We start from the raw sequence: 23935 nt of genomic DNA on the forward strand, positions 1-23935 counted from the left end.
GTGGAGCGGATAAGGGATGCCAATTTTCTATGTGGTCTGTAACAGGTGGTCAAGTCATGTTTTTTTAAGATTTTGTTGATTTTTTCCGAGGTGCCTCGGATGTAGGGAATGGTGATGGATTTAGAGTAATCTTTTTTGTGAAGGGGAGGGGGTGGTGGGTTGTGGATAACTGGGTTAAGTATTTTTTGGATTCTTTTTTTTTGGGGGGGGGGTAGCCATTGGCTGAGAAAGTGTCACGGACGTGATTTAGTTCAGTGGTTAGGGCTTGATCATTTGAACAGATTATTTTTGCCCTGTTGAATAGTGTCTTAATAACTCCATATTGTTGTGAGGGGGGAGTGATGGGATTGTTGGTGAATGTATCTGCCTGTATGGGTGGGTTTTCTATAAACTGAGAAAACCAAGGGTCCATCAGGTTGGCAGGTGACTAGTGTGTCTAGGAAGGGGAGGCTATTGTTTTCCTCTTTTTCCAGGGTGAACTTGATTCTACTTGATTCTGGGGTGTTGGTTGTTTAAGTGTGTTAGGAAGGAGAGGAGTGAATCCGGGCCATGTGGCCAAATAGTGAACACATCATCAACGTGGCAAAGCCATATGGTAGGTTTTTGTGGGGCTGAGTTTAAGGCTTTCTCTTCAAAAGTCTCCATAAAGAAGTTGGCCAAGGGTGGGGAAAGTGGTGAACCCATGGCTGTCCCCTCTATCTGTTTGTAGAATTTTTCATGCCAAACGAAATAGCCTGAGTTCATTGTAGACTGAAATAGGGCTGAGATGTCGGGAGGAAATTTAGCTTGTATTAGCTCTAAGGTTTCTTTGAGGGGGGACATTCGTGAATAGGGAGGAGACATCAAAACTGACCATTATGTCATTATGCTGGAGTGTAAGGTTTTCTATACTGGCTTTGAAGTGGGCTGAATTTTTTATGTATGATGGTGTGTTGCCAGTATAGTGTGAGAGCGCTTTGGCTAAATGCTTGGCTAGTTTGTAAGTGGGGGAATCAATGCCATCCACTATGGGACGTAATGGCACATTTTCTTTATGTATTTTTGGGAGCCCATATATGCGGGGGGGTCTAGAGTTATAGGGTTTCAGTCTGTTGGTAATCTCCACAGGCCAAGAAGTGACCTTCTTAAGAAGCCTATGGAGTTTTCTAATATGAGAGTTGGTGGGATTGTATTCAATGGGGAGGTAAGTGGATCGATCTAATAGTAAAGCCTTGAGCTTACCTGTGTAGTCTGTGAAAGTTCATTTTCTAGCTCATTTAGCTTATTTAATTTATATTTCTAGTGTACGCTGTCAATTCCTTAATTATTAGTTAAAATGAAATATTGGAAACTTTAAGAAACACAATCAGGATACAATTTTATTATCAATTCGAAAATCTGAATATTATTCCATAATTTTAGACTGCACACCTGATGCAAGTAAAACAGAACAAATGACCATTATTATTCGCTTTGTTTCCAGTGACAATGGAATTGTCAAGATCAGAGAAAACTTTTTAGGTTTTGCAGATATATCAGATTCCACAGGACATGGTTTATGTGCAACAATAATGGATCAACTGGAAAAATGGAACATTCCCATTGAAGACATGTGAGGTCAAGTTATGACAATGGGGCAAATATGAAAGGGAAAAAATATGGGCTCCAAAATTTGTTTTTAAACAAAACTCTTCGAGCTTTTTATATGTCGTGTGCTGCTCATACTCTAAATTTAATCATTAATGATGCAGCCAAAGTGAATGCAGATACAATTAGTTTCTTTGCAGTTATTCAAGAAATATACAATTTCTTTTCATTCTTTTACAAACGTTGGGCAGTCCTTTTAAAGGATTGCCCAACGTTTGTAAGAGAATGAAACGTCCTTCGTGCTGAGTCCAAAAAAAAAAAATTAACATTGAAACAGCCATCAGAAATGCGATGGGAAAGTAAAATTAATGCAATCTGCCCTCTACGATATCAGTCAGGAGAAATTTACGATGCACTTTTTGAAATTTTAAATAATGAAAATTTTAATAAAGAAACTCGGCATGAAGCACTAACATTATGTGCTAAAATAAAGGACTACAAATTTATTTGCTCTCTTATAACTGGGCATGATTTACTTAACATAATGAACCCTGTGAGTAAAATGCTTCAAGACAAAAATATGAACATTACGCTAGCTTTAGAATCTATCGAAAACTTAAAAATATTCTTACAAGAGTATCGATCAGATACAAATTTTAAAGAAGTTCTAAAAACGGCAAAAGAACTGAGTGAAGAGGTGGAACAGAGAACAAGAATTTAAAACTGGTACGGAAGTCTGACGACGAAAGAAGACACGACTACAATTTGACTACGAGCATCATGACGAAATGCCACAATTACCAGAAGATAAATTTAGAGTGAATGTATTTTATACACTTCTAGATGTTGCAATGTGTTTGTTAATAGAACATTTTGAACAACTAAAAACATTATGATAATTTCAATTTCTTGTATAGATTACTACAAATTAATAACAAAGATTTACGATAAAATTGTGACGATTAAAGATTCTCTTGAAGGACGGCGACAATAAAGACATAAATGCAATAGAACTATATGAAGAGTTATGTGCTTTCCGGGATATTTTTTGAAAGGAAATTTAAATATTCAAAACCATTTCGATATTTTTAATTTTATTGTGTCCAATAATTTATCTTTCCCTAACTTTTCAATTGCTTTAAGAATACTATTAACCTTACCTGTTAGTGTAGCGAGCGGTGTACTTTCCTTTTCCAAGTTGAAATTGATTAAAACCTACTTAAGGACAAGTATGTCACAAAAAAGGCTTGTTAGTTTGGCGTTAATAGCTATTGAAAATGATATATGTGCGGAATTAGACGTTAAGACGATTATTTTTAATTTTATGAATATGAAATCAAAAACCCTAAAATTTTAATTAAAAAAAAATTCAAGTATATTTAGGTAATTTAATTTATTTTCTGTTATTCTGTAAAGATGTTATTTTTTGAATATTTATACTAAATGTTCTAATTATTTCTGAATTCTTTTCTTATTTTCTCATTTATCTTGAGTTTCTTTTATTTTTCTAAAAGATAGTTCCACTTATAAAAATTATTAAAAAATTTTTCCAAGTTACTAAGAATTTAGTAACTTGTAAAATGCAAGAATTTTTTAAACCTTAGTTCAAATAAATTTTAATTTTCATTAAAATTCATTTTAATTTTGTTAGCGATTCGGGTCGGTGAGAAGGCTATAATCCCTGTATCATATTCAACGATTCAAGTGAACTGGCTTTATCAGAATTTGCTTTAACTTTTGAGAATTTTTTGAATATTCAGGTTTTTAACGATTATCCTGCCTACTCAACAACCGTGGTTCGTTACATTTAGCAAACCCACGTGTGGCTGTTCTGTCAAAATTTATTTAAGAAATTTCAAATAATTTAAATTTTTATTGTCGTAAAAGAACCACACATGCCCGGATGATTACAGGGGACACTTAGATAGACATTTCATGCAGGCGACAAAGACTCTAGCACCGGCTCTGATAATAGTGATGTTAGTTTGGTCCACCTTTGCTATGAGTTTCCCGGTGTTGTACTACCTTACCCTAGTCTTGAAGATATTTTCAGACGCAAACTTTGTTTGCTCACGCTTGGATAAAGGATTTAAACTAAATTTTTTATAGTCTAACCAAGTGAAAAATAAACTTTCAACTTCAAAAAATATATATTTATAATATATTTCGTTTTTTGTTTGATGTTTTTCTTGCCTTCATACTGATAATTACCAAATCAGCCCAGCAGTAATCTTCTGGCATTGCCAATTTCTATGTTCCCAGGAAAGAAATTTAAATGACAGTACACAACGTTTTGGGGAGATATTGCCTGATAAACTTTCAATGAGGTTTTTTAACATAATATTTCAATTTTTGTATCCTAAGAAATTGTTACCTACAATTTTGAAAGATTTGCATGCTGTTTTTTCAAACATTTGTTGTTTTCAGAATTTTTTAAAGTTTTTCTGGTTTTATTGATTTTGTGGTTAAGGATGCTTCGTTGCTTTTCAACTTGCGTTGGGAATTTATTTTGCAAGCTATAATAACCTTGACCTTCCTTGTTTGTTGCTTTAATAATAAATAAAAAAAGTCATATCACAACTTTATGTGAATTGGTGGTTAAATAAAAAAAACTATAGGGGCAGTTCTTTCATCTCACTTTTTATCTTGGGATCAAATGTTACCAGTCTACTCATTAACAGTATAATAATTAGTTTTGTCTTAGTGCTCCATTCCTACAAAAAATGCAATACTATTTAGTTAGGAACCTTTCTGCATATCTAAAAAAAAATCCTGTCAGTTGCAACCCCCCCCCCCCCCCAAAAAAAAAAACAGGCAGTGGGTTCAAATCTTGCAATAGCATAGATGTTTTCAAAAGTTTCTGCGTGGTCAACTGTGTTCAATGCTCAGTATGAGACCACCACTCTGCTTATTAGAAGTTAGAAATGGCTTGAAAAGTTTCATGTTTGATCTCTAGAGCAAAGAAACCCAAATCTTTGGCCTTCCCATGATGCTAAAATTATACAATAGATTTACAACTTTTGTGGGTGGTATTGTGAATACATATATATTTTTAATGTTAGGAATGTTTAGAGTATTAAATTTTTTTGTAAAAGTATTCCCATAATTTTATATTACTTTTATATGTACCATGTAGGTGATGAGAACAATTTTAAGTTTAGATCTGATATTGTTGCATAACAGATATAAGCATTTATTTTATGTTTCGATACTGACTTTAAATGTAATTTGATGAGTGAATGAAAAATCTCTTGATTAGTATTGTGATCTATCAAGAGACATTGTTGGCCAGTAAAAATTTGATTCCTCTTCCATTAAATCTTTGTATTAGCTTTCGTGGGGAAAAAATAAAATATTTCCTTTTATTTTTATTTTATACCACTAGAAGCATTTTCAAATGATCCCACTGCTATAGTAATGAACATTGCAGTTACGATATGTAACTCTACAATATATATTTAACTTAAAGGACTACTTGTGATGTGCATCTCTAAGCAGATTCTCTAAGGTCTGATGGCGAGGTGAAGTAACAGCCTTCTTAGGGAAGATCTTCTCCTGTAAGTGAGCATTTTATATCTACCTGGTCATGGTTGTCATCTCTGTGTCATCTTCAGACTTCAGAAACATGTTTTGGATCTGCATGCTTTGTGTTTATATTTTCTATGTTTTTGTAAATTATTATTCCCACTTTTATAATGTGAAAATCTTTTAAAAGTACAAAAGTAGCATCAGATTGCTTTCACATTTAAGTGGATATTTCAGTCAAGTTGATAGTCTTAAAAAATGAAAATAAACATTTATCTAGACTTATCAGCATGCGGCTCAGTGGAAGTGGCACTTGCTTCCTCTGTACTAGATTGCACCAAGATAGACTTGAGTTCAAGTCTTGTCACCGACTGGAGGAACCTAAGCCTTTCTTTGACCAGTTCCTGCGTTAGTCAATCTCTGGCATGGGTTTTTTCTGGCATAGGTTTTTTCTCCTGAAAACCTGCTTTTTTTGTTTTGTTTTGTTTTATTTCAGCCAAAAACATATCCTATTAGGGTTAGATACCAAGAGATGACAGCATTTGTTTGCCTGTCTCTTTCAGTGGTTGCGGTTATAACTAGTGATAGTGTTGGGCCAGTTATCTGTTGTTGGTTACTGGTAGAAATTGAACTGCTCACTCAGTCTCCAAAAGCTAGATAGGGTTAAAAGACCTCGCCTACTCTCTGTAAGGGAATAACTGCATTAGCTGATTTTTGTGATGATATCAGTATGTGAAGTGAGCATGCATTCTATACTTAAAATTTTATTTTTCTTATTCTTCCATGGATTAACTTATAAATAGGCTCATTGTATTTGAAAAAGGTGAGGAAATGATAATTAATAATCATAAAATGATTCATTTCATTGCATTTATGTATAGTGACAGCATTCATTTTCACAACAGCTGAACATTGTTCATTTTTGGCATAATGTGCTCTAGACATAATTTTGCCATTCAAGTGGTCAAGTTTTAATAGTGATTTTAAATTCAGATTTCACTAAATTTCATCAAACCATAGGGATATTGTTGTTGTCATTTCAAATTATTTTGCTAATAAAATGATAATAGCCCAGTTATAGAAAAAATGAAAAAAAAAAACATTTTGTTTTGCTAATGAAAATTGCAATGGGGAAAAAATTGCTCTCTTATCATGCTTGAACATAAGATTGGTTTTTCAACAGAAATTACTATACTGAAATGTACCGAATTATTATTTCAAATCATTTTGTTATTAAAACAGCCTAGTTATAACAATATGATAGTCATGATAATTTCAAGAGAAAAGGAAATACCAAAATTATACATCAATATAAAAAGAAATAAATTAGAACAGGTGCAAACATACGTATACCTCAGACACTTGATCACAGAGAATGGCAGGACAGAAGATGAAATTATGAGGATTGAAATCTCAAGGTCATCTTTCAATAATATGAAAGATTGACTGACATCTAGAGAACGAAATCTGAAAACAAGACTAAGAATCTCTAAATATTACATATGGTCCACATTATTATATGGAGTAGAGTCATGGACACTCTCCAATCTGAGTGAAAAAAAACTGGAGGTCTTTGAAATGTGGATGCTGCGAAGAAAAAGACAGCCAAAGAGGTACTAGAGATGATAGGAAAAAAAAACAGAAGCTTAATAAAAGAAATTAAAAGAGAAAAGTCAGCTATTTCGGACATATTCTCAGAAATAACTGCCTACAAAGGACACTTCTTGAAGAAAATGTTGAGGGAAAGAGAATGAGAGGAAAACAAAGTCTGGAGTGGATGAAAAATAGAAGACTGTGAAAAGTAGTAACCTTAAATTGCAGTTTCCTTAACAAAAGACTTCTATTAGGCATAACTGCCATTTGAACAGAAGGCTGGTTTACTATATTTGGGCCCTTACCAGTTGTAAGTTGTAATTTAGGCTAAGTGCAATGCTAGAGTTCAAGATTAAATATTCCATTTAAAGCTTGAGGATCCCAGTTCTTACTTATTAAACAAAAATGCAAATTAGTAATCTCATGGCAACAATTATAGAACAGAAAGCAGTTTGTAGAAATAGTTTTGTTTAATATACAATGTTTGTTTTACCATTACCATTCATTTTGGCAGAGTTTTAGCTAGTATATTCAAATGGTCCTAATACCGTATATAAGACGCACCTCCTTTTTTGTACACATTTTTTAGGAAAAAAACTTTTATCACTAAATATTATAATGAATTTACAGTATTTCAAATATAAAGTAGTAAGTAGGTCTACTTTCAACAAATACCTAATCTAACTAGGAAAGAGTACCCACCTTTTAATCTTCTTCGTCAAAACCTAGAAATTCATCTCCAGAGCTAAAAGAAGAGACACTTGAAACCTTTTCTAAATTACATTGTGACTCCTCCTATAACAAATTGTTCTCTGTACCATCCAGTGCATTACTAATGCCACACTTCTTAAATGATTTAAACACTGTCTTAGTTTTCACATAATCCCATGAAGCTTTGGCCCACTTACAAACTTGTGAAACAAATGGTGCAACCATTTGGCGTAACCTCAAAATCTGAAGACTGCATCCAGCTGTTCCACTTCTCCTTCATAAATTCCTTAAATGGTTTATTAATACAGACATCTAAAGGTTGAAGCTAACTAGGTAGACCTCCTGGAATGACAGCTAACTGAGTTTTCAATTCCTTGAGTTTATTTTTACCATCTTCTGTTCTGTGAGAATGAAACTGATCCCATACTAGCAGGGCAGGCTTCTTCAACGGTCCACCAGTGGGTCTAGACCAAATTTTATCTATCCATAACTTCATTCCTCCTCCATCCATCCAGCCTTTTGCTTGAACATATACAAACACTCCTTTAAGCAGTTTTTCTTTGGGTAGCATCTTCCTTTTAAAAATCAATAGTGTTGGCAATTTTGTCCCATCAGCACAGCAGGATAAAACAACTGTGTAGTGAGTTTTTTCGGGCACATCAAAAGTCAGCGGAACCTCGTCTATGCTTCCTATTTGTGCAAGTTCAAAATTTACTCATTTCCTTGTGTTAATGACGAATCGATGAAATTTGATAATGTTTTCTTCATATTCAGCTGGCATCTTTTGTGATATTTTTGTTTTAGTCCACATACATATAGCTGGTTTCTCTTCATGAATCTTGAACACCATGATGTTGATCCAGTAAAGTTGGTGATTCCTACGTTAGTGGCTATCACTTTCACTTGATGAATAATTATTTTTGTGGTCTAAAATCCAAATATTCAGTTCTGCCTCATGTTATGGCCCTTTTGCAGTTCCACTTCATAGGTTATGTTTACGGTGAGTTGCTTTTTTTAGATACTCTTCTGATTCTGCCAAGTTCTTGTCATTTTCTCAGTTGAGGGTGGCCCGAAATGCCTCTCTGCAGCCCTGTTTCCATGTTCCTTAGCATACACAATCACATGTAGCTTGTATGCAATATTGTAGCAATGCCAACGTTTTTCAGCCATAATTTGCCAAGAAATTGAGAGAAAATTTAACAGCAGAAATTTATCACCGTTCACAACAACCGCGACAATATGCGCATCCACTGAACTCTACATAACTGGAATTTTCTCACACACTGCAAGGAAGCAAGAAAGAAATCACGTAACTCGGAACAGAGAAAATTTCCAGAAATGAAAGTAATAAAAAACTGAGTATCGGTGTATAAGACTCACCCTGTTTTTCAGACCTATTTTCAAAGAAAAAAAAGTGCGTCTTATACGCCGGCAAATACGGTAATTGTTCAGATGATGTGTTATGAATAAACAAGTTTAGTCAACTATTTTTCTCCATTAATTTTTTTATCGGTGTTCTCTGACTATCAAAGCAACATTCACAATTTTGCAATGTCCACCATTTTACAAATGATTGTACAGATTGATAAAATTGATTACTACTAATAAAAAAAAAAAAACCTGTATGATTTTAGAAGAATAAGAAATAATGTTACACTTAAATTATCTATTTTTAAAGGAAACCATGGCAGATGATTTTGATGTGGAAGCATTGTTGGAGGCCCCATTTAAGAAAGAGGTGAGAAAATTTATTTGGAAATACTAAGCATTTAAATTTGTTTATAGAAAAATCAATCACTGTAAGGAACACATCAATTATCATTCTCACTATTATTTAATTGCAGATTAAACTTCATTTTGGTGAGTATGAAAAAAAAAAAAAAAAAAACAGGAGTGATAGTTTTATTTTGATAGAATTTAATTGTATTACCAAACTGGAAAGTATTACTATTAAAACATTTTCAAAGGTAAAAAAAAACGCATCAGAGAAAATAAGCATAGCACAGATAGTATTTACATGCATGATTAGTATACATTCATGTTGCACATTAATGGCATGTAAGGTATAGTCAGCTGCACTGACTGTTTTATGTTTTGAAAAATAATATATTGTAATGTTGAAAGTGTTATATTGCAATATTTTATAAACAGTAAATTTCAGTTAACTTAAACTTAAAAATTCAACATATCTGAAGTCGACCTTCAGATATGTTGCTTCACCTATTTTCCAATCTCATATAATTTTCTGTACTTTACTGTTTAATTCAGCATAATTTGGAATTCAGATATAAAAATGCATGCTGACCAACCAAAATTTGGATTTCACTACTTTTTTAAAGCAAAACCAAAGGAACGTTTACTTATTTTTGACTTCAAAATTTCAGGTTTACTTGATGGAAGTTTTTTCACTTGGCTATGCTACCAATTATATATTTGGTCTAATCCTTTATCCAAGTGTAAGCAAGCAAACTGTGCTCCTGAAGTATTTTCAGGACTAGAGCAACTATCACCACCTCTGGATCTGGCTCCCACTGATAAGACCTCAATAATGGTCAAAACCAGTCTGGGTAGTGACCCTTCCCTTAATGCATAGCATTATACATGTCCTCAAGAAGATGTGCTTTGCATTATGGGATACTAACAAGTGATGAGAAGTTACCACCTTTGTCACGAGTTGTCCCAGTCCTGAAAATACTTCAGACGCAAACTTTGTTTGCTTACACTTGGATAAAGGATTAAACCAAATACACTCAGGTCTCTTTTTATGCATATATTTTTTATTTGAAGTTATGCGGTGCATAACTTCAAGATACGAGACCTTTCGACACTTCTGCGCATGTCAACAGAAGGAGAATCCATTCTGATAATAGGGTAATTCAGCTTTTCCCAAACTTTTTCTACGACGGAACACTTCACAAATCCTGAAATTTTCATGGAACACCTTGGTTATTTTGTAATGTATAAATTAATTGTTAATTTAGCTGATTTTTAGTATTAATTAATAATTGATTATTAATTAATTAAACATCATTAAATTAATTTGTGCTGATTTTCATTAACATATCCCATTCTGATCACCAAAAATTTATAATATTCTAAATGCAGACTTTTTCTCCTGTGTTCTGCTAGTTTTCCCCTCCTTTTACATCCTGGAGATCGCTTTGTAGGCTGGAGGTGGATGAATCACTTTTTGTTGCATCACAAATACCTTCAATAAGAGATTTCTTAACACCAAAATTAAACAAAGTCCTTGTCTCTTATTCATATTAAAATTTTAAATTGTAGGCCTATTACTTTTAAAAAATCACGGCACTATGGTTTCGAAACAAGCACTTTCACCCTACAATACGAACTTGTGAAGAAAGTGTTCAGTATTACTAGATCTGAGAGCCAGATACAGACTACCTTGATCTTCAATTTCAGTGGAATAATTTTCTTTATACTTTCTTGCTGATTGGTCACTATCATTTGCAACATAGATGTTATTTCGTTCAGTTTTGAGAACAGGGGATACGCCACCAATTGTTATAATCGGCTTACAGGCAATTTTTATGACCGGTCATAAACAGCGGTATTCCCTTTCCCGAATGTTGAAAGGTTTCGATATATGAAAAATAAGATAATTCATGAATACTTCCACGTTTAAAAATACACGGCTTGATCACTAACATTTGCTACACAGATGTGTAGCAAATAATATCGTCACAGATGTGATGATGATATTATTGGATATCGATTAACTTTAGATATCGTTGAAGATCTAGAGAACGATAGTGAAGCAGAAGAAAACCCTGTCCCTCCACTGCAAATATAATTCGAGAAGGTCTTGAACTTATTAATGACACAAATTCTGAATGAGCCTTTAAATTCCAACGTTAGCTGAAGAATGAAATATGTCTGGATATCGCGAGCTGTATAGAAAATTAGTGAAATCATCATAGCAAAGTTTAATCACTGATTACATTGTCAGAAGAAAAAAAATCCGCACAAAACGAGGGTGAAGCTACTTCTGTTTGTGAAGAACCATTGCCTTTACCATACAGATCTGATGCGCTGACTATCTCTTCTGGTGATGAAAGTGATTTTGCACCAGTTTGCAAATGTTGCCGAATATTGTCTAATAGCGACGATAATTCTGATGACAAAATGTAAAAAAAAAAAAAATGTTACTTTTCAATAAAATTAAATGAATAAAGCTTTAAAACAAACTTAGGCATTCTTACGCGTGGATAGGCTTATGTGTTCGTCAGACATTTTTATAATAGATTTCACGATTTGATATGAACACAGACGGATAAAAAAATAACTATTTATTAACTTAAAAGCTAATATTTCACTGGTATTATATCCAGCATCTTCAGAGTACACAACACAAAGTTTGTTACAAATGCAAAACAACCACAATCTGGTGTAACTAACAGTGGGGCTAGTAAAAGTAATTGCAGCGTGTAACACAAGACTAAAGTCCTAATATGGCACCATCTAGGTTAAAAAAAAAAAAAATAAATAAATAATAATAATAATAATAATCCTATTGTAGATAGTATAAACAGTCCTACATATAAACTAGCTAAACATTTAGCCAAATTACTAACCCCTTACACAAACAATTCTTCCTCTTTTGTTAAAAATTCTATCCACCTAAAAAGTATTTTAGAAAACCACACCTTAAATAGTTCAGACCTAATGGTGAGTTTTGATTTCACCTCATTATTCACTAATGTACTGCTGATTGAAACACTTAACTTACTAAATTCACAATTTCCCCCAGATATATTTCAGCTATTTAAATTCACAGTACAGGCAGGTTATTTTACTTGGAAAGGGAAAATATACAAACAATTAGATGGGACAGCTATGGGTTCCCCCTTAGCCAACTTCTACATAGAACATCTGGAAAAATTAGCTATCAACACAGCCACTCTCAAACCTAGTCTCTGGCTACGCTATGTTGATGATGTGTTTGATATTTGGCCACATGGCCCAGACACATTGAATACATTTTTAGTGCATCTAAATAGCCAGCACCCTAAAATCCACTTTACAATGGAACTAGAAGCCAATGACTGCCTACCCTTCCTGGACACACTGATCACACGTCTTCCAAAAGGTTCCTTATCATTTTCGGTTTATAGAAAACCCACACATACAGGGAGATACTTACACAAACAATCACACCATCACCCTTCTCAACAATATGGTATCTTAAAAACACTAACCCATAGAGCTAGAGCAATCTGTTCCAATGACATTGCTCTCACTGCTGAACTTTCGCACCTACGACACACCTTCTTAACCACTGGTTATAATCCCCATAAGATAGATAGATAACATACTAAATGCTACCCAGAAATCCCCTCTATCCACCACAGAAGACTACAACAAAACTATCACCATCCCATACATTAAAGGCACATCTGAAAAGATATCTAGGGTGCTTAACAAACACCAACTACGCACAGTATTTAAACCTTATGTAAAATTAGCAACTCTCATCTGTTCACCTAAGGACAAATGCACTCCTTTATCACATCCAGGAGTCTATGAAGTGCCCTGTTCTTGCCATCAAGCCTACTACGGACAGACAGGAAGAACTGTGGACATCCGCCTCAGTGAACACAAAAAATATATCAGACACTTTCGCTATGGCAAGTCGGGTCTGGCAGACTATGCTTTGGATACCCCTGCACACAGGATCAATTGGAAAGAAACAAAAGTAATGCACAGAAGCTTCTATAAGTCAGAGAGGTTGTTCCTGGAATCAACAGAAGCCTTAAAACATACTCCAAACCTTAACAAGTATGGCTGTATAAATCTACCAAAGATTTGGGAGACAGTCATCTTAAGACCAAATTAATATTTATTACTTTTATTTTATTTTATTTTTTCAAACTTTCTAAGATTATCATTTGGACTACTATTTCAAAACTTTTTTTTTTTTTTTTTTTTTTTTTTTTTTTTTTTACCTAGATGGCACCAAATTAGGACTTTAGTCTTGTGTTGCACGCTGCAATTACTTTTACTAGCCCCACTGTTACACTGGATTGTGGTTGTATTGCATTTATAACAAACTTTGTGTTGTGTGCTCTGAAGATGCTGGATATAATACCAGTGAAATATTAGCTTTTAAGTTAATAAATAGTTATTTTCTTATCCATCTGTGTTCATATTAGGCATTCTTATTTTCCTGAATTTTCATAAACTTTTTTTATGCGATTTTAGATTTATTTTAATTCATTGCTTTGGTTTTATGCAGTTTTAGAAAATTATGGAACGTATCCCTAATTTTTCAACGTAAGTTAGGCCTCTTTTGTGCGATTTTTTATATGCAGTTTTCTGTAGAACGTATCTATCGCATAAAAATAGACCCGACTGTATATAATTGGTAGCATAGCGAAGTGAAAAAACTTCCATCAACTTATCTCTAATCCAGAGAATTTTAATAATAACGTGTGACACCTTTTGGCATAGGTCAAAAGTCATAGTAATGGAGAAGTCATATATGGAAATATGACTTCTCCATTACTTCCACCTTAGTATCACTACCTCTGGGGTCTGGCTCCCACTGATGAGACTTCATTAAAGGTCGAAACAGGTCTGGGTAGTGACCCTTCCCTTAATGCATAGCATTATACATGTCTGCAAGGAGATGTGCTTTGGATTATGGGATACTAAGTGATGAGAAGTTATACCACCTTTGCCACTAGTTGTCCCAGTCCTGAAAATATTTCAGGCACAAACTTTGTTTGCTTACATTTGGATAAAGGATTAAACCAAATATATATCCAGATTTAGTTCTTTTTTATATTCTTAAGGTTCCTTTAACTCCAGTGAATAAATCTCAGTGTATAGAGATTACAAGAGAAGTATTAGAAATGGAAATGCCAACACACCTCCACAAGTCATATCATTCAACCAAATTTGAAATATAGTAATTGCTTACTATACGGTAAACTGAGAATGTTTGGTACAATTAGATCAGAATTGGTGTGTGTGGGGGGTCTTTCTTTTGAATTCTCCATTTGATTTCAACAAATTTGAAATAAGTTAATATCTGTTTCATAAAGGCTGCTTAAAATTCTGAATCATAACAGAAATAGTGAGAAAATAGTAGGTGAGAAGACAGAAAAGCAACTACCCTATTTCATTAATTAATTTATCCAAGTCTCATCAAAATTGAAATAGTGTCTAATGTGCAGTTTAAGGTCCTGTTAACAAATATTTCCTAAACATCTTATATTTATTTAAAAAAACAACAACTGAGAAAGTGGGCAGCAATTTAGAAGTAGTTTGATGCTGTTTCGTTAGCTGCTAAATTTTAGTCAACTCACTATTTTCTCATGTTTTGACATATTCAGGTTCATTTTGCAAAATACTTGAGCACCTATTAGCATCATGTTTGCCCATTCATACTCATATGACTCCATAACTATTGCTAGTAAACAGATGCCATTGAAATTTAGTATTTGAGATGCTTACAGAAATTTGCCAAGCAGTATCAGTTTTGATTTTAATTGAACTGTGTTCGGTGACCAAATTTGGCAAAAAAAATTCAAAATGATTCATTGAATTCCATTCAGCCAAATCAGAATTATTAGTAATTTGACTAAACAAAACAGACAATGAGTAAGTTGACTAGCTAGATTTGATTTCATTTGGATCATCATTATCAACATGATTATGATAATTTCACTCTTGCTGAATGAAATTTGTTATTTAGAATCTACTAAAATCTGTCTCTCTTGGTTTCATTAGATTACTTTTAGTGGTAAAAATAAGCAAAACAAAATGATGCCTATAATGTATAAACCAAAAACAATTCTAAGTTCAGTTTTAGTGATATATGTCACTGTACAAGAATGCTGTAAAGAATTTTATATCTTCAATCACTTCCTTATTATTTTATGAGATGTTTTTAGGATATATTCTTCAAATTCCTGATATTGTATATACCTGCAAGAGGTGTACAGGATACTAGGTGCTAGCATTGTGAAAAGTTAACATTATTACTTACTTCCTATCAAGAGCTTTCCTCCAAATTAGTCTGTTTATCAGTAAACCTTCCTCTCCCATTCTAAGTGGCCAGACCACCTTAGATTAGCTCTGCTCACACTTTCTTGAATGATAACAATACCAACTTTCTTCCTAATATCTTCCTTTTTAATATGATTCTGCCAAAGATGCCACCTGTTTATTCCCCTAATTTTTGTCACTATTTGTAATATTTGATTAGCTTTCCATTCCAATCTTTCAGATCGAGAAGTGAAAACTGGTGTGAGCGTGGTCATGTATATAGTTAGTTTAGCATGACTACTTCCTTTTAGAAGCTACTTCCCACCATATACTAGCTTTGCTTATTCTGTTATCTATTTCGATATTTAATTTTCTTTCATCGCTAAAAATTTTATATATCTAAAATATTTTACTTGTTCTATAGATTTTTCCATTCGAAATATGGTAGATATTTTCCATGTTCCAGCCTATTTTCATAGTTTATTTTTATTGCTGAAATCAGCTATTAATTTTAGCCAAAGGTCATGCTGGATTTATTTAAGAGTGCATCATCTGCATAAAGAACCAAGTTGAATATTTACTATTTTGATATCAGGTTTAATGTCACTTTCCTTCATAATATAAAGCATATTGATGATGAATAGCAGTGGAGATAGTGTGCACCCTTTTTTTACATCTGACTTTACATCAAACTATCTGTAGACCATCAGTATATGCGGTCAGATGTTTTTTTTTTTGTTTATGTAAATTAGTGTAAAAAGAGTTTCATCAATTTCCTGATATGCACCCTCAAGAGGTGTTCAGGCTATTATGACTGCACTACATGATTAACTTTATATTATCATTATTCATATCTTAACAATTTTCCTCCAAATTAGTCTTACTTGTCAGCTCTCCAATATTGTCATATCTAACATGTTGTTCTTCAAAGGCACCTCTGACTGAATCAATCCACCTGGACCTCGGTCTTCCTCTGAGTCTTTTTCTTGGCATCAAACACCAGTTTTGTTAACCTTTCCTCTCTCATTCTATTTAAGTGACCATACCACCTTAGATTATTCTTGCTCACACATTCTTGAATGCAAATAATGTCAAGTTAATTTCTGATATCTTCATTTTTAATATGATTATACCATTGATGCCATCTGTTTAGTCTGCTGATTTTTTCTAAGTACTCTCATATCTGTGGTCTTTAGTGTTCTAATTTCCAATTTTTGATCAAATGCATTATTTCTAACCCAACTCTCCAATCTATAACTTAAAATTGGTTTCAATACTCTCTTGTATACTGCTAGTTTAGTGTTTTGGGTAATTTCTCTCATTCCATATCAATTTATTCAACTGGCTCCTGACCATACCAGCTTTGCTTATTCTGTTGTCTATTTCCAGATTTAACTTGCCATCTTCACTAAAAATTGTGCCTGAATAGCTGAAGTATTTTACTTGTTCTATAGGCTCTCCATTCAGAATGAAACTGAAGTTTTCTATGTTCTAACCTATTTTCATAGTTTGTCTTTTTATTGCTGATTTTCATGCTAAATTTGTTACAGCTGTTATTCATTTAGTTAGAGAATCCTGGAGATTTGCAGTGGATGTGTTTAGGAGTACAACATCATCTGCATAAAGCAAAGAGCTAAGTTTGATATTTGTGATTCTATCAGGTTTAATTCCACTTTTTCTCATATGATTCATATAGATGATGAATAAGAGTGGAGATAATGCTGCATCCTTGTCTTACCCCTGATCAAACCATCTTCCTGTATTTCCTTCAATTCGAACTGCTAACTTGCAACAAGTATAGACTTTGTATCACATGTATAATGTTCCATTTACCCTGTATAACTGTAATATTTTGAAAAGCTTTTCTCTTCACCTTGTCATATGCCTTTTCCAGATCTACAAAACTTAAGTACAGACCCTTGTCACTCAATGATTTCTTAACTATTTGTTGTAAAGTGAAAATCTGATCCTGACAATCTCTATTTGACCTGAATCCAGCTTGTTCTTCTCTCTTTCTCTTCCACAACTTTTCTCAGCCACTTCTCCCTTATATTTGTATAAATCTTACATGGAATACTCAATAGAGAAATTCCTCTGCATTTCTCATTCAGCTTTATTCCCTTTTTTTATAGATGGGCACTTTTTCTAGATGAGAGCACCACTCCATTCATCTTGAAATCGATTCTCTGGCCTTGTTCTCTGAATTATGCAATACAGCAACTGCAAAACTTTTATACCTTCATATTTCAGCATTTCTGGTCGCATATCATCTACTCCAGCTGGTTTTCTACATTTCAAGTGTTTGATGGCTTTTTCTACCTCAAGTATTGATATGTAATCCTGTATGCATATCATCTAAAAATTTTCTACTACAGTTCTGTCACGGCTTGTCTTTCAAAGTAATTAATCCAAACATCTAGGATATCCTTATCTTCAGTTTTCATGTTACCTTCATCATCTTTGATTCCTTTTACAGTACTCTTTCCTCCATTTCTAAGCTTTTTCAATAGCCTCTAGAACATTTTATCACCTTCCTGATATTTACCTTCTATGTTCTTACCAAAATCTTCTCACAACTTTAGTTTAACTATTTTCACACATAGTTAACTTTCTTACGTTTCTCTCTGTATTCGTTTAGAGCATCTGCCTATAGGAACTTTCGGTATGCTTTCTTCTTTTCCTGGATTGCTTCGTTTTTGTGTCCATATTTTTCTATCTCCTTGCAGGCACCTTCACTACATGCCTCCCTAGCTGAATCAATTTCTTCAGAATTTGCCACTGAGACTCCAAGGTTTGTTTCTTGTTTTTGAACTGTTTCATTCTTTCTTCAGTAATGTTTGTATAGTTGAGTCTATAGTTTTCCTGTAAAAGCTGCTCAACTTTAATTCTTTTTAAAACTTTTTACATAGTGTTCTTTTCAATGTGCTGTTCAGTTTTATCCTACTTAATACTAAGTGATGGCACTTCCAATTTCAAAACCTCTACACTCTTTGTATCCTGAACCAGCACAAAGATATTGCTATCAATAATAACAGTCAATAAAGCTTTTCTTATTTCTTGTGTTTTCTCTCCATTCGAACTAGTGCACATCTTTATGTTGGAACATGGTGTTAGTAATGACTAATCCATATGTGAGCAGAAATTCAGCAGATACCATTATTATTAGCCTTGCCTTTTTCTCAAAATTTCCCCAAAATATTTCTGTATGTCTTGTAGCTTTACTTCTGACTCTGCTGTTTTAGATGTCCAACAAGCATTGCTTTTTCCTCTTTTTTATGTCAGCTACCTGTTCTTGTGACTCAGAAAAATTTCTCAACTTCTTCTTTAGAAGAACCTTCTGTGGGACCATCGGCACAAATAAGTTTCATTGTCCATTTTCCCATTTTAAAGTTTGTCCTCGTAACTCTACTTGAAACTGCCTTCTAATCAAAAAGTTATTTTCACGTTTGGTGTTGAATACTGTCGCTTCTCTCTTCTTTCCTTGATGATTATTGCTCAAATATAACATCCTATACTTATTAATTAGTAAGATCTCACCTGTTTTTGTTTTCTTTGCTTCAGTGATGCAAATTATGTCAGCATGGTATTTTTCCAGTTCTTGTGCAAGCTTGGCATCCTTTCCAATACTCTTTATTTTAATGGTTACTATTTTCAGTTCTTCTGATGTTGGGTTTGTTCCTCTTCTTCTAGAAGTTGAACTTGAATCTGTTCTAGTAACTCAGATTATCAACTTCTGTTGTTAATGCATTTATATTGCGAAGAAAGATATAAATGATTCTTTATATATAATGCAGTTGTGCATTGTAAATGTATCGCATTTATGTATAGTGTTAATTTATAGGAACTTTGGAACTTACTAAATGAAGTTTCTTATTTAGGAAGAGAAATGGTTATCAGATATTTAAGTTTCCATTAGTATAGTAATGATTTAATAGCTGTTTTGGGATGTTCGATCTTTTTTTCTTGGAAATCCTTCATAAAGGAAGAGGGAAAAGGTTGTGAATCTTGAAGTAAAATTTAAGAAATAAAAAACAAAACAAAAAACCCCCCCGACATTTATGATTTTTCTAGAAACCATTAAAGGAGGAATGTCAGAATGTTTGAATTTGAGGATTTTATTGTCCTGTTTGAACTTTTTGTATGTCTTACTATGAATAAGAAATCAACATTTATTTTCAAGACTTTCATAAAAATAAAAAAAAAGAGTAGTTTTCAAGATAAGGAACTGTTTCTGCTGAAGAGATAAAGAAACTGTTTCATTCAATTTTTACTGGAAGCACAGCTAAGTTTGAGAGAAATAGATGTTCTTTGGGGCTGGCATATTATGGACCTGAGACAAGATGTGATTTAGCTCATTATTTTTTTAGAAGATGACTTACAATCAACAGCTAAAACATGCCAGCTCGGGCATCGCCTGGATGAATAAGGTCCATGACCCCCAATCGAGAGATCGGGGTTGGATCGAAAAGTGGGATACTGAAAGGAAACAGAAACTGAAACTAACAGAACTATTATCAGTAGGAACATCGAATGTACGGATACTTTGGATGTCAGGAAAACTAGAATTACTTCGTGAAGAAATGAAGAGATATGCTAGGACTGGCAGAGATGCAATGGACATATGGAGAGAATAAATGGATGCGAAGTCGTGTGGTCAGGGCATAGCACAAGCAGGAGTTGGTTTCCTTCTTAATAAAGCTAGAAAGGCACTGTTAGGTTACAAACCAGTCAATGAACGAATCATAGTAGCAAGATTTCAAGCAAAACCATTTAATATATCAATAGTCCAGATATATGCACCGACATCTGACAGCACAGATGAAGATATTGACTTATTTTACAAAGATCGGACAGAGACAATAGAAACAGTACCAAAGCAAGATGTACTAATTATTGAAGGAGATTGGGATGCCAGAGTTGGAATAGATAATGATGGTTGGGAAAATGTCATGGAAAATTATTGGTTTTGGAGAAAGGAATGAAAGAGGTGAAAAAATGTTAGAATTTGCTGTGGACCACAAGATGATGATCTGTAATACAAGATCCAGCAAGAGGAGTGTAGAAAATGGACATGGCGATCAAATGATTGGAAAACCAAGAACGTGATCAATATGATTACAATTAAAAGAAGACGGATAACATCAGTACAGCAGTGTCGAACTTTTCAAGCAGATATAGACTCGGATCATAGTTTAGTGATTGCAAACATCAAGTCGAAACTAAAAAGAAAATATAAACCCCATCATCAGAAATGAAGAGACACAATAAGAATAAGTGAAACAGAAATTGTAAGAAGGTCCAGAACAGTGTTAGAAGAGAAACTTAAAAGTGTGAACAAAGAAAAAAATTAGAATCTAAGAGTGAAAGGAGTGATGAAGGTAGTAGAAGATTCAGTTGAAGAAACAGTACCAGAAGAAGAGAAGATCAAGAAGTGGATTTGATAAGAAACACTGAAATTAGTACAGGAGAAGAGAATGTTGAAGATAAGAAGGGATATATCAAAACAAATAGAAGAGCAATATAGAAGAAAGCATAATGAGGTGATTAAAGCATTCAGAATGGATAAGATGAAATGGTTAGAAGCCCAATGAATGATATAGAACAGCATTATAGAGAGCATAAAATTAGGGAGGTCTACAAAATGATTAGAACTATTAATAGAGGGTGACAACCAAAACAGACCATTATTAAAGATGAAAAGAGCAAAGAATTAATGAATAAGGATAAAATTGTACAGCAGTGGACAAGATAGTTTATGAGTTATATGAAGAAAAACTAGATTAAGCAGCATTGGGAAACTGATTGAAGAATTGAAGCAGATATTACCCACCAGGTAATGAGTATAATATGGACATTTTAAGAGGAGAGGTAGAAAAAGCAATAGGATGGCTAAAACACAATAAGAATCCTGGTAATGATAACATCACTGGAGAAATGATTAAATATGGTGGCGAAAATATGGTTACAGAAATGCACCAACTATGTAATATGGTATGGAAAGAAGGAAAAATGCCAGAGGAGTGGGTGAAATCGATATTAGTGACATTATACAAGAAAAGAAATAAACAAATCTGAAAGCACACCCCAACTCAATATCACCAGAGTTCAAAATCGCTACTATCAACATAAGAAGCCTGAATGACAAAGAAATGGAGCTAGCTGAGGAATTAGATAAGTACCAGATCTGCATAATAGGGGTGACTGAAACAAAAAAAGACAAAAACTGGTGAGATCTTTCTGAGCAATAAATACAAAATGTTATATTCAGGCAATGACAATCAAGAAAAAGAAGGAGTAGCCATAGTATTCAACACTAAATACAAGGCTAATCTTCTTGAATGGCAGGCAGTCTCAAGTAGAGTGATGTGGGCAAATATCAGAATGGGGAACTGGACAATGAGACTTATTTGTGCCTATGGTCCCACAGAAGGCTCAACTAAGGTAGAAGTGGAGGAATTTTTGAAGCTCTAGAGAAAGCTACTGACACAATGAAAAAGGAAAAGTTGGTCCTTGTTGGGGATCTAAATAGCAGAGTACGAAGTGATTGTCAGGCATACAAAAATATTTTGGGAAAATTTGGAGAAAAGAGCAAAGCTAATAATAATGCCAAATACCTGTTGGATTTCTGCTCAGGACATGGACTGGTTATTACTAACACCATGTTCCAACATAAAAATGTGCACAAATTCACATGGAGAGAAAAGACAAGGAATAAGAAAAGTCTCGTTGACTATGTTATTGTTGATAGTGATGTTTTCTCCCTGGTGCAGGACACCAGAGTGTACAGAGGATTTCAAATTGGAAGCAATCACTATTTAGTTTTGAGCAGGTTAAATTGAATTTCATATTGAAAAGAATGACATGTAAGAAAGTTTTAAAGCGACTAAAAGTTGAGCAGCTCTCAGATGTGAACTGTAGACTAAAATACACAAAGATTATTGAAGAAAAAATGAAAGACTTTGAGAATAAGAATCAAACCTTCCAGATTCATTGGCAAACCTTGAAGAAAACCCTGATTGATTCAGCCAGAGAGGCATGTGGTGAGGTTGTCTGCAAGGATAGAAAAATCAGAACTCCATGGTGGACACAGGAAGTTAAGAGGCAGTGAAGGAAAAGAAGAAAGCATATTAAACGTTCCTGGCAAATAAGTCAGCTTGTGCTCTTAAAGAATACAGAGACAAATGTAAGAAAGCTAAACACTGGAAAACTAGCTAAACAAAAGTCATGGGAGGACTTTGGCAAGAACATAGAAAATAAATATCAAGAAGGTGACAAAATATTCTGGAGGTTGCTTAGAAGCTTAGAAATGGAGGAAAGAATGCTGTAAAAGGAGTTAGAGATGATAAAGGTGACATGAAAATGGGAGAAAAAGATATCCTTGAAGTATGAAGTAATTACTTTGAAAAATTGCTAAATGAAACAAGCAGTGATAGCACAGTGGTAAAAAAACACTCAACAGGCATACAGTCAGGAATACATATCCATACTTGAAATAGAAAAAGCCATTAAAGGCTTGAAATGTGGAAAGGCAACAGGAGTACATGATATTCGACCAGAAATGCTGAAGTATGGTGCTATAAAAGTCTTACTGAAATGTGGAAAGGCAGTAGGAGTAGACAGTATTCGACCAGAAATGCTCAAGTATGGCGGTATTAAAGTGGCTGCACTGCATAGCTCAGAAGGTTTGGACAGAGGGACGAATTCCTGATGATTGGAGTAGAACTCTAATAGTACCCATATATAAAAAGGGAAATAAAACTGAATGTGAGAATTACAGAGGTATTTTCTTACTAAGTGTTCTGGGCAAGATTTATGCTAGTATACTTGAGAAGCAGTTGAGAAGAATTGTGGAAGAAAAGCTTGGTGAAGAACAAGCTGGATTCAGGCCAAATAGAGGCTGTCAGGGTCAGATCTTCACTTCATGACAATCACTTGAGAAAGCATGGGAATATAACAAAGATCTGTATTTAAGTTTTGGCCTTCTGGAAAAATCATACGACAAGGTGCCAAGAGAGAAGCTATTCAATAGACTACAGTTATATGGTGTCAATGGGGCATTATATCAAGCAATATTTAGTCTTTATTTGAGTTGTAAGTCAGCAGTTAGAATTGAAGGAAGTACAGGAAGATGGTTTAATGTTAAATCTGGTATGAGACAAGGATGTGTAAATGGGATGTCTATTTTTTTATATTGTATATCTTATGTTTTTACCTTTTCTTTCATCTATTCTTGGTTATATTTTCTGCTGTCTCTATCAATTATCTTAATCCCTTTCTAAATTATCCCTGCTTTGACTTTCTCTAGTCTTTATTTATTTTACCATTATTTCTATATACTCTAATTCTTACTTTACGCCCTCTACACCTTTATCTAAGTTACCACACATTGCATTTTAGCTACTACAGGTTATCTAAAGTCTAATACCTTGGGAACCTTGGAAAATTTATTAATATTTAAAGGCTGCACCACCTAGGTCCCCTTTTCTGGTCTTAAATAGAATTAAGATCACCTGCAGCATCTCTCTAA

At 33.8% G+C, this 23935-nt stretch overlaps 1 protein-coding gene across 2 annotated transcripts in view; it reads left to right on the forward strand.

Annotated features, from left to right (window-relative positions):
- The window catches only part of LOC150103094 (RNA-binding protein 39-like), a 356476-nt gene that overhangs the window by 24024 nt on the left and 308517 nt on the right, over nucleotides 1–23935 (forward strand). For both annotated transcript variants that reach the window (XM_090397583.1, XM_090397584.1), the window contains exon 3: nucleotides 9074–9133. In XM_090397583.1, coding sequence (XP_090253709.1) covers nucleotides 9074–9133 — 60 coding nt within the window. The remainder of the gene's footprint in view (nucleotides 1–9073; nucleotides 9134–23935) is intronic.

This window comes from Typopeltis vanoorti, chromosome 9 (assembly GCF_054136105.1).
Source record: "Typopeltis vanoorti isolate ZY-2024b chromosome 9, IOZ_Tvanoo_1.0, whole genome shotgun sequence".
Classification (NCBI taxonomy): domain Eukaryota; kingdom Metazoa; phylum Arthropoda; class Arachnida; order Uropygi; family Thelyphonidae; genus Typopeltis; species Typopeltis vanoorti.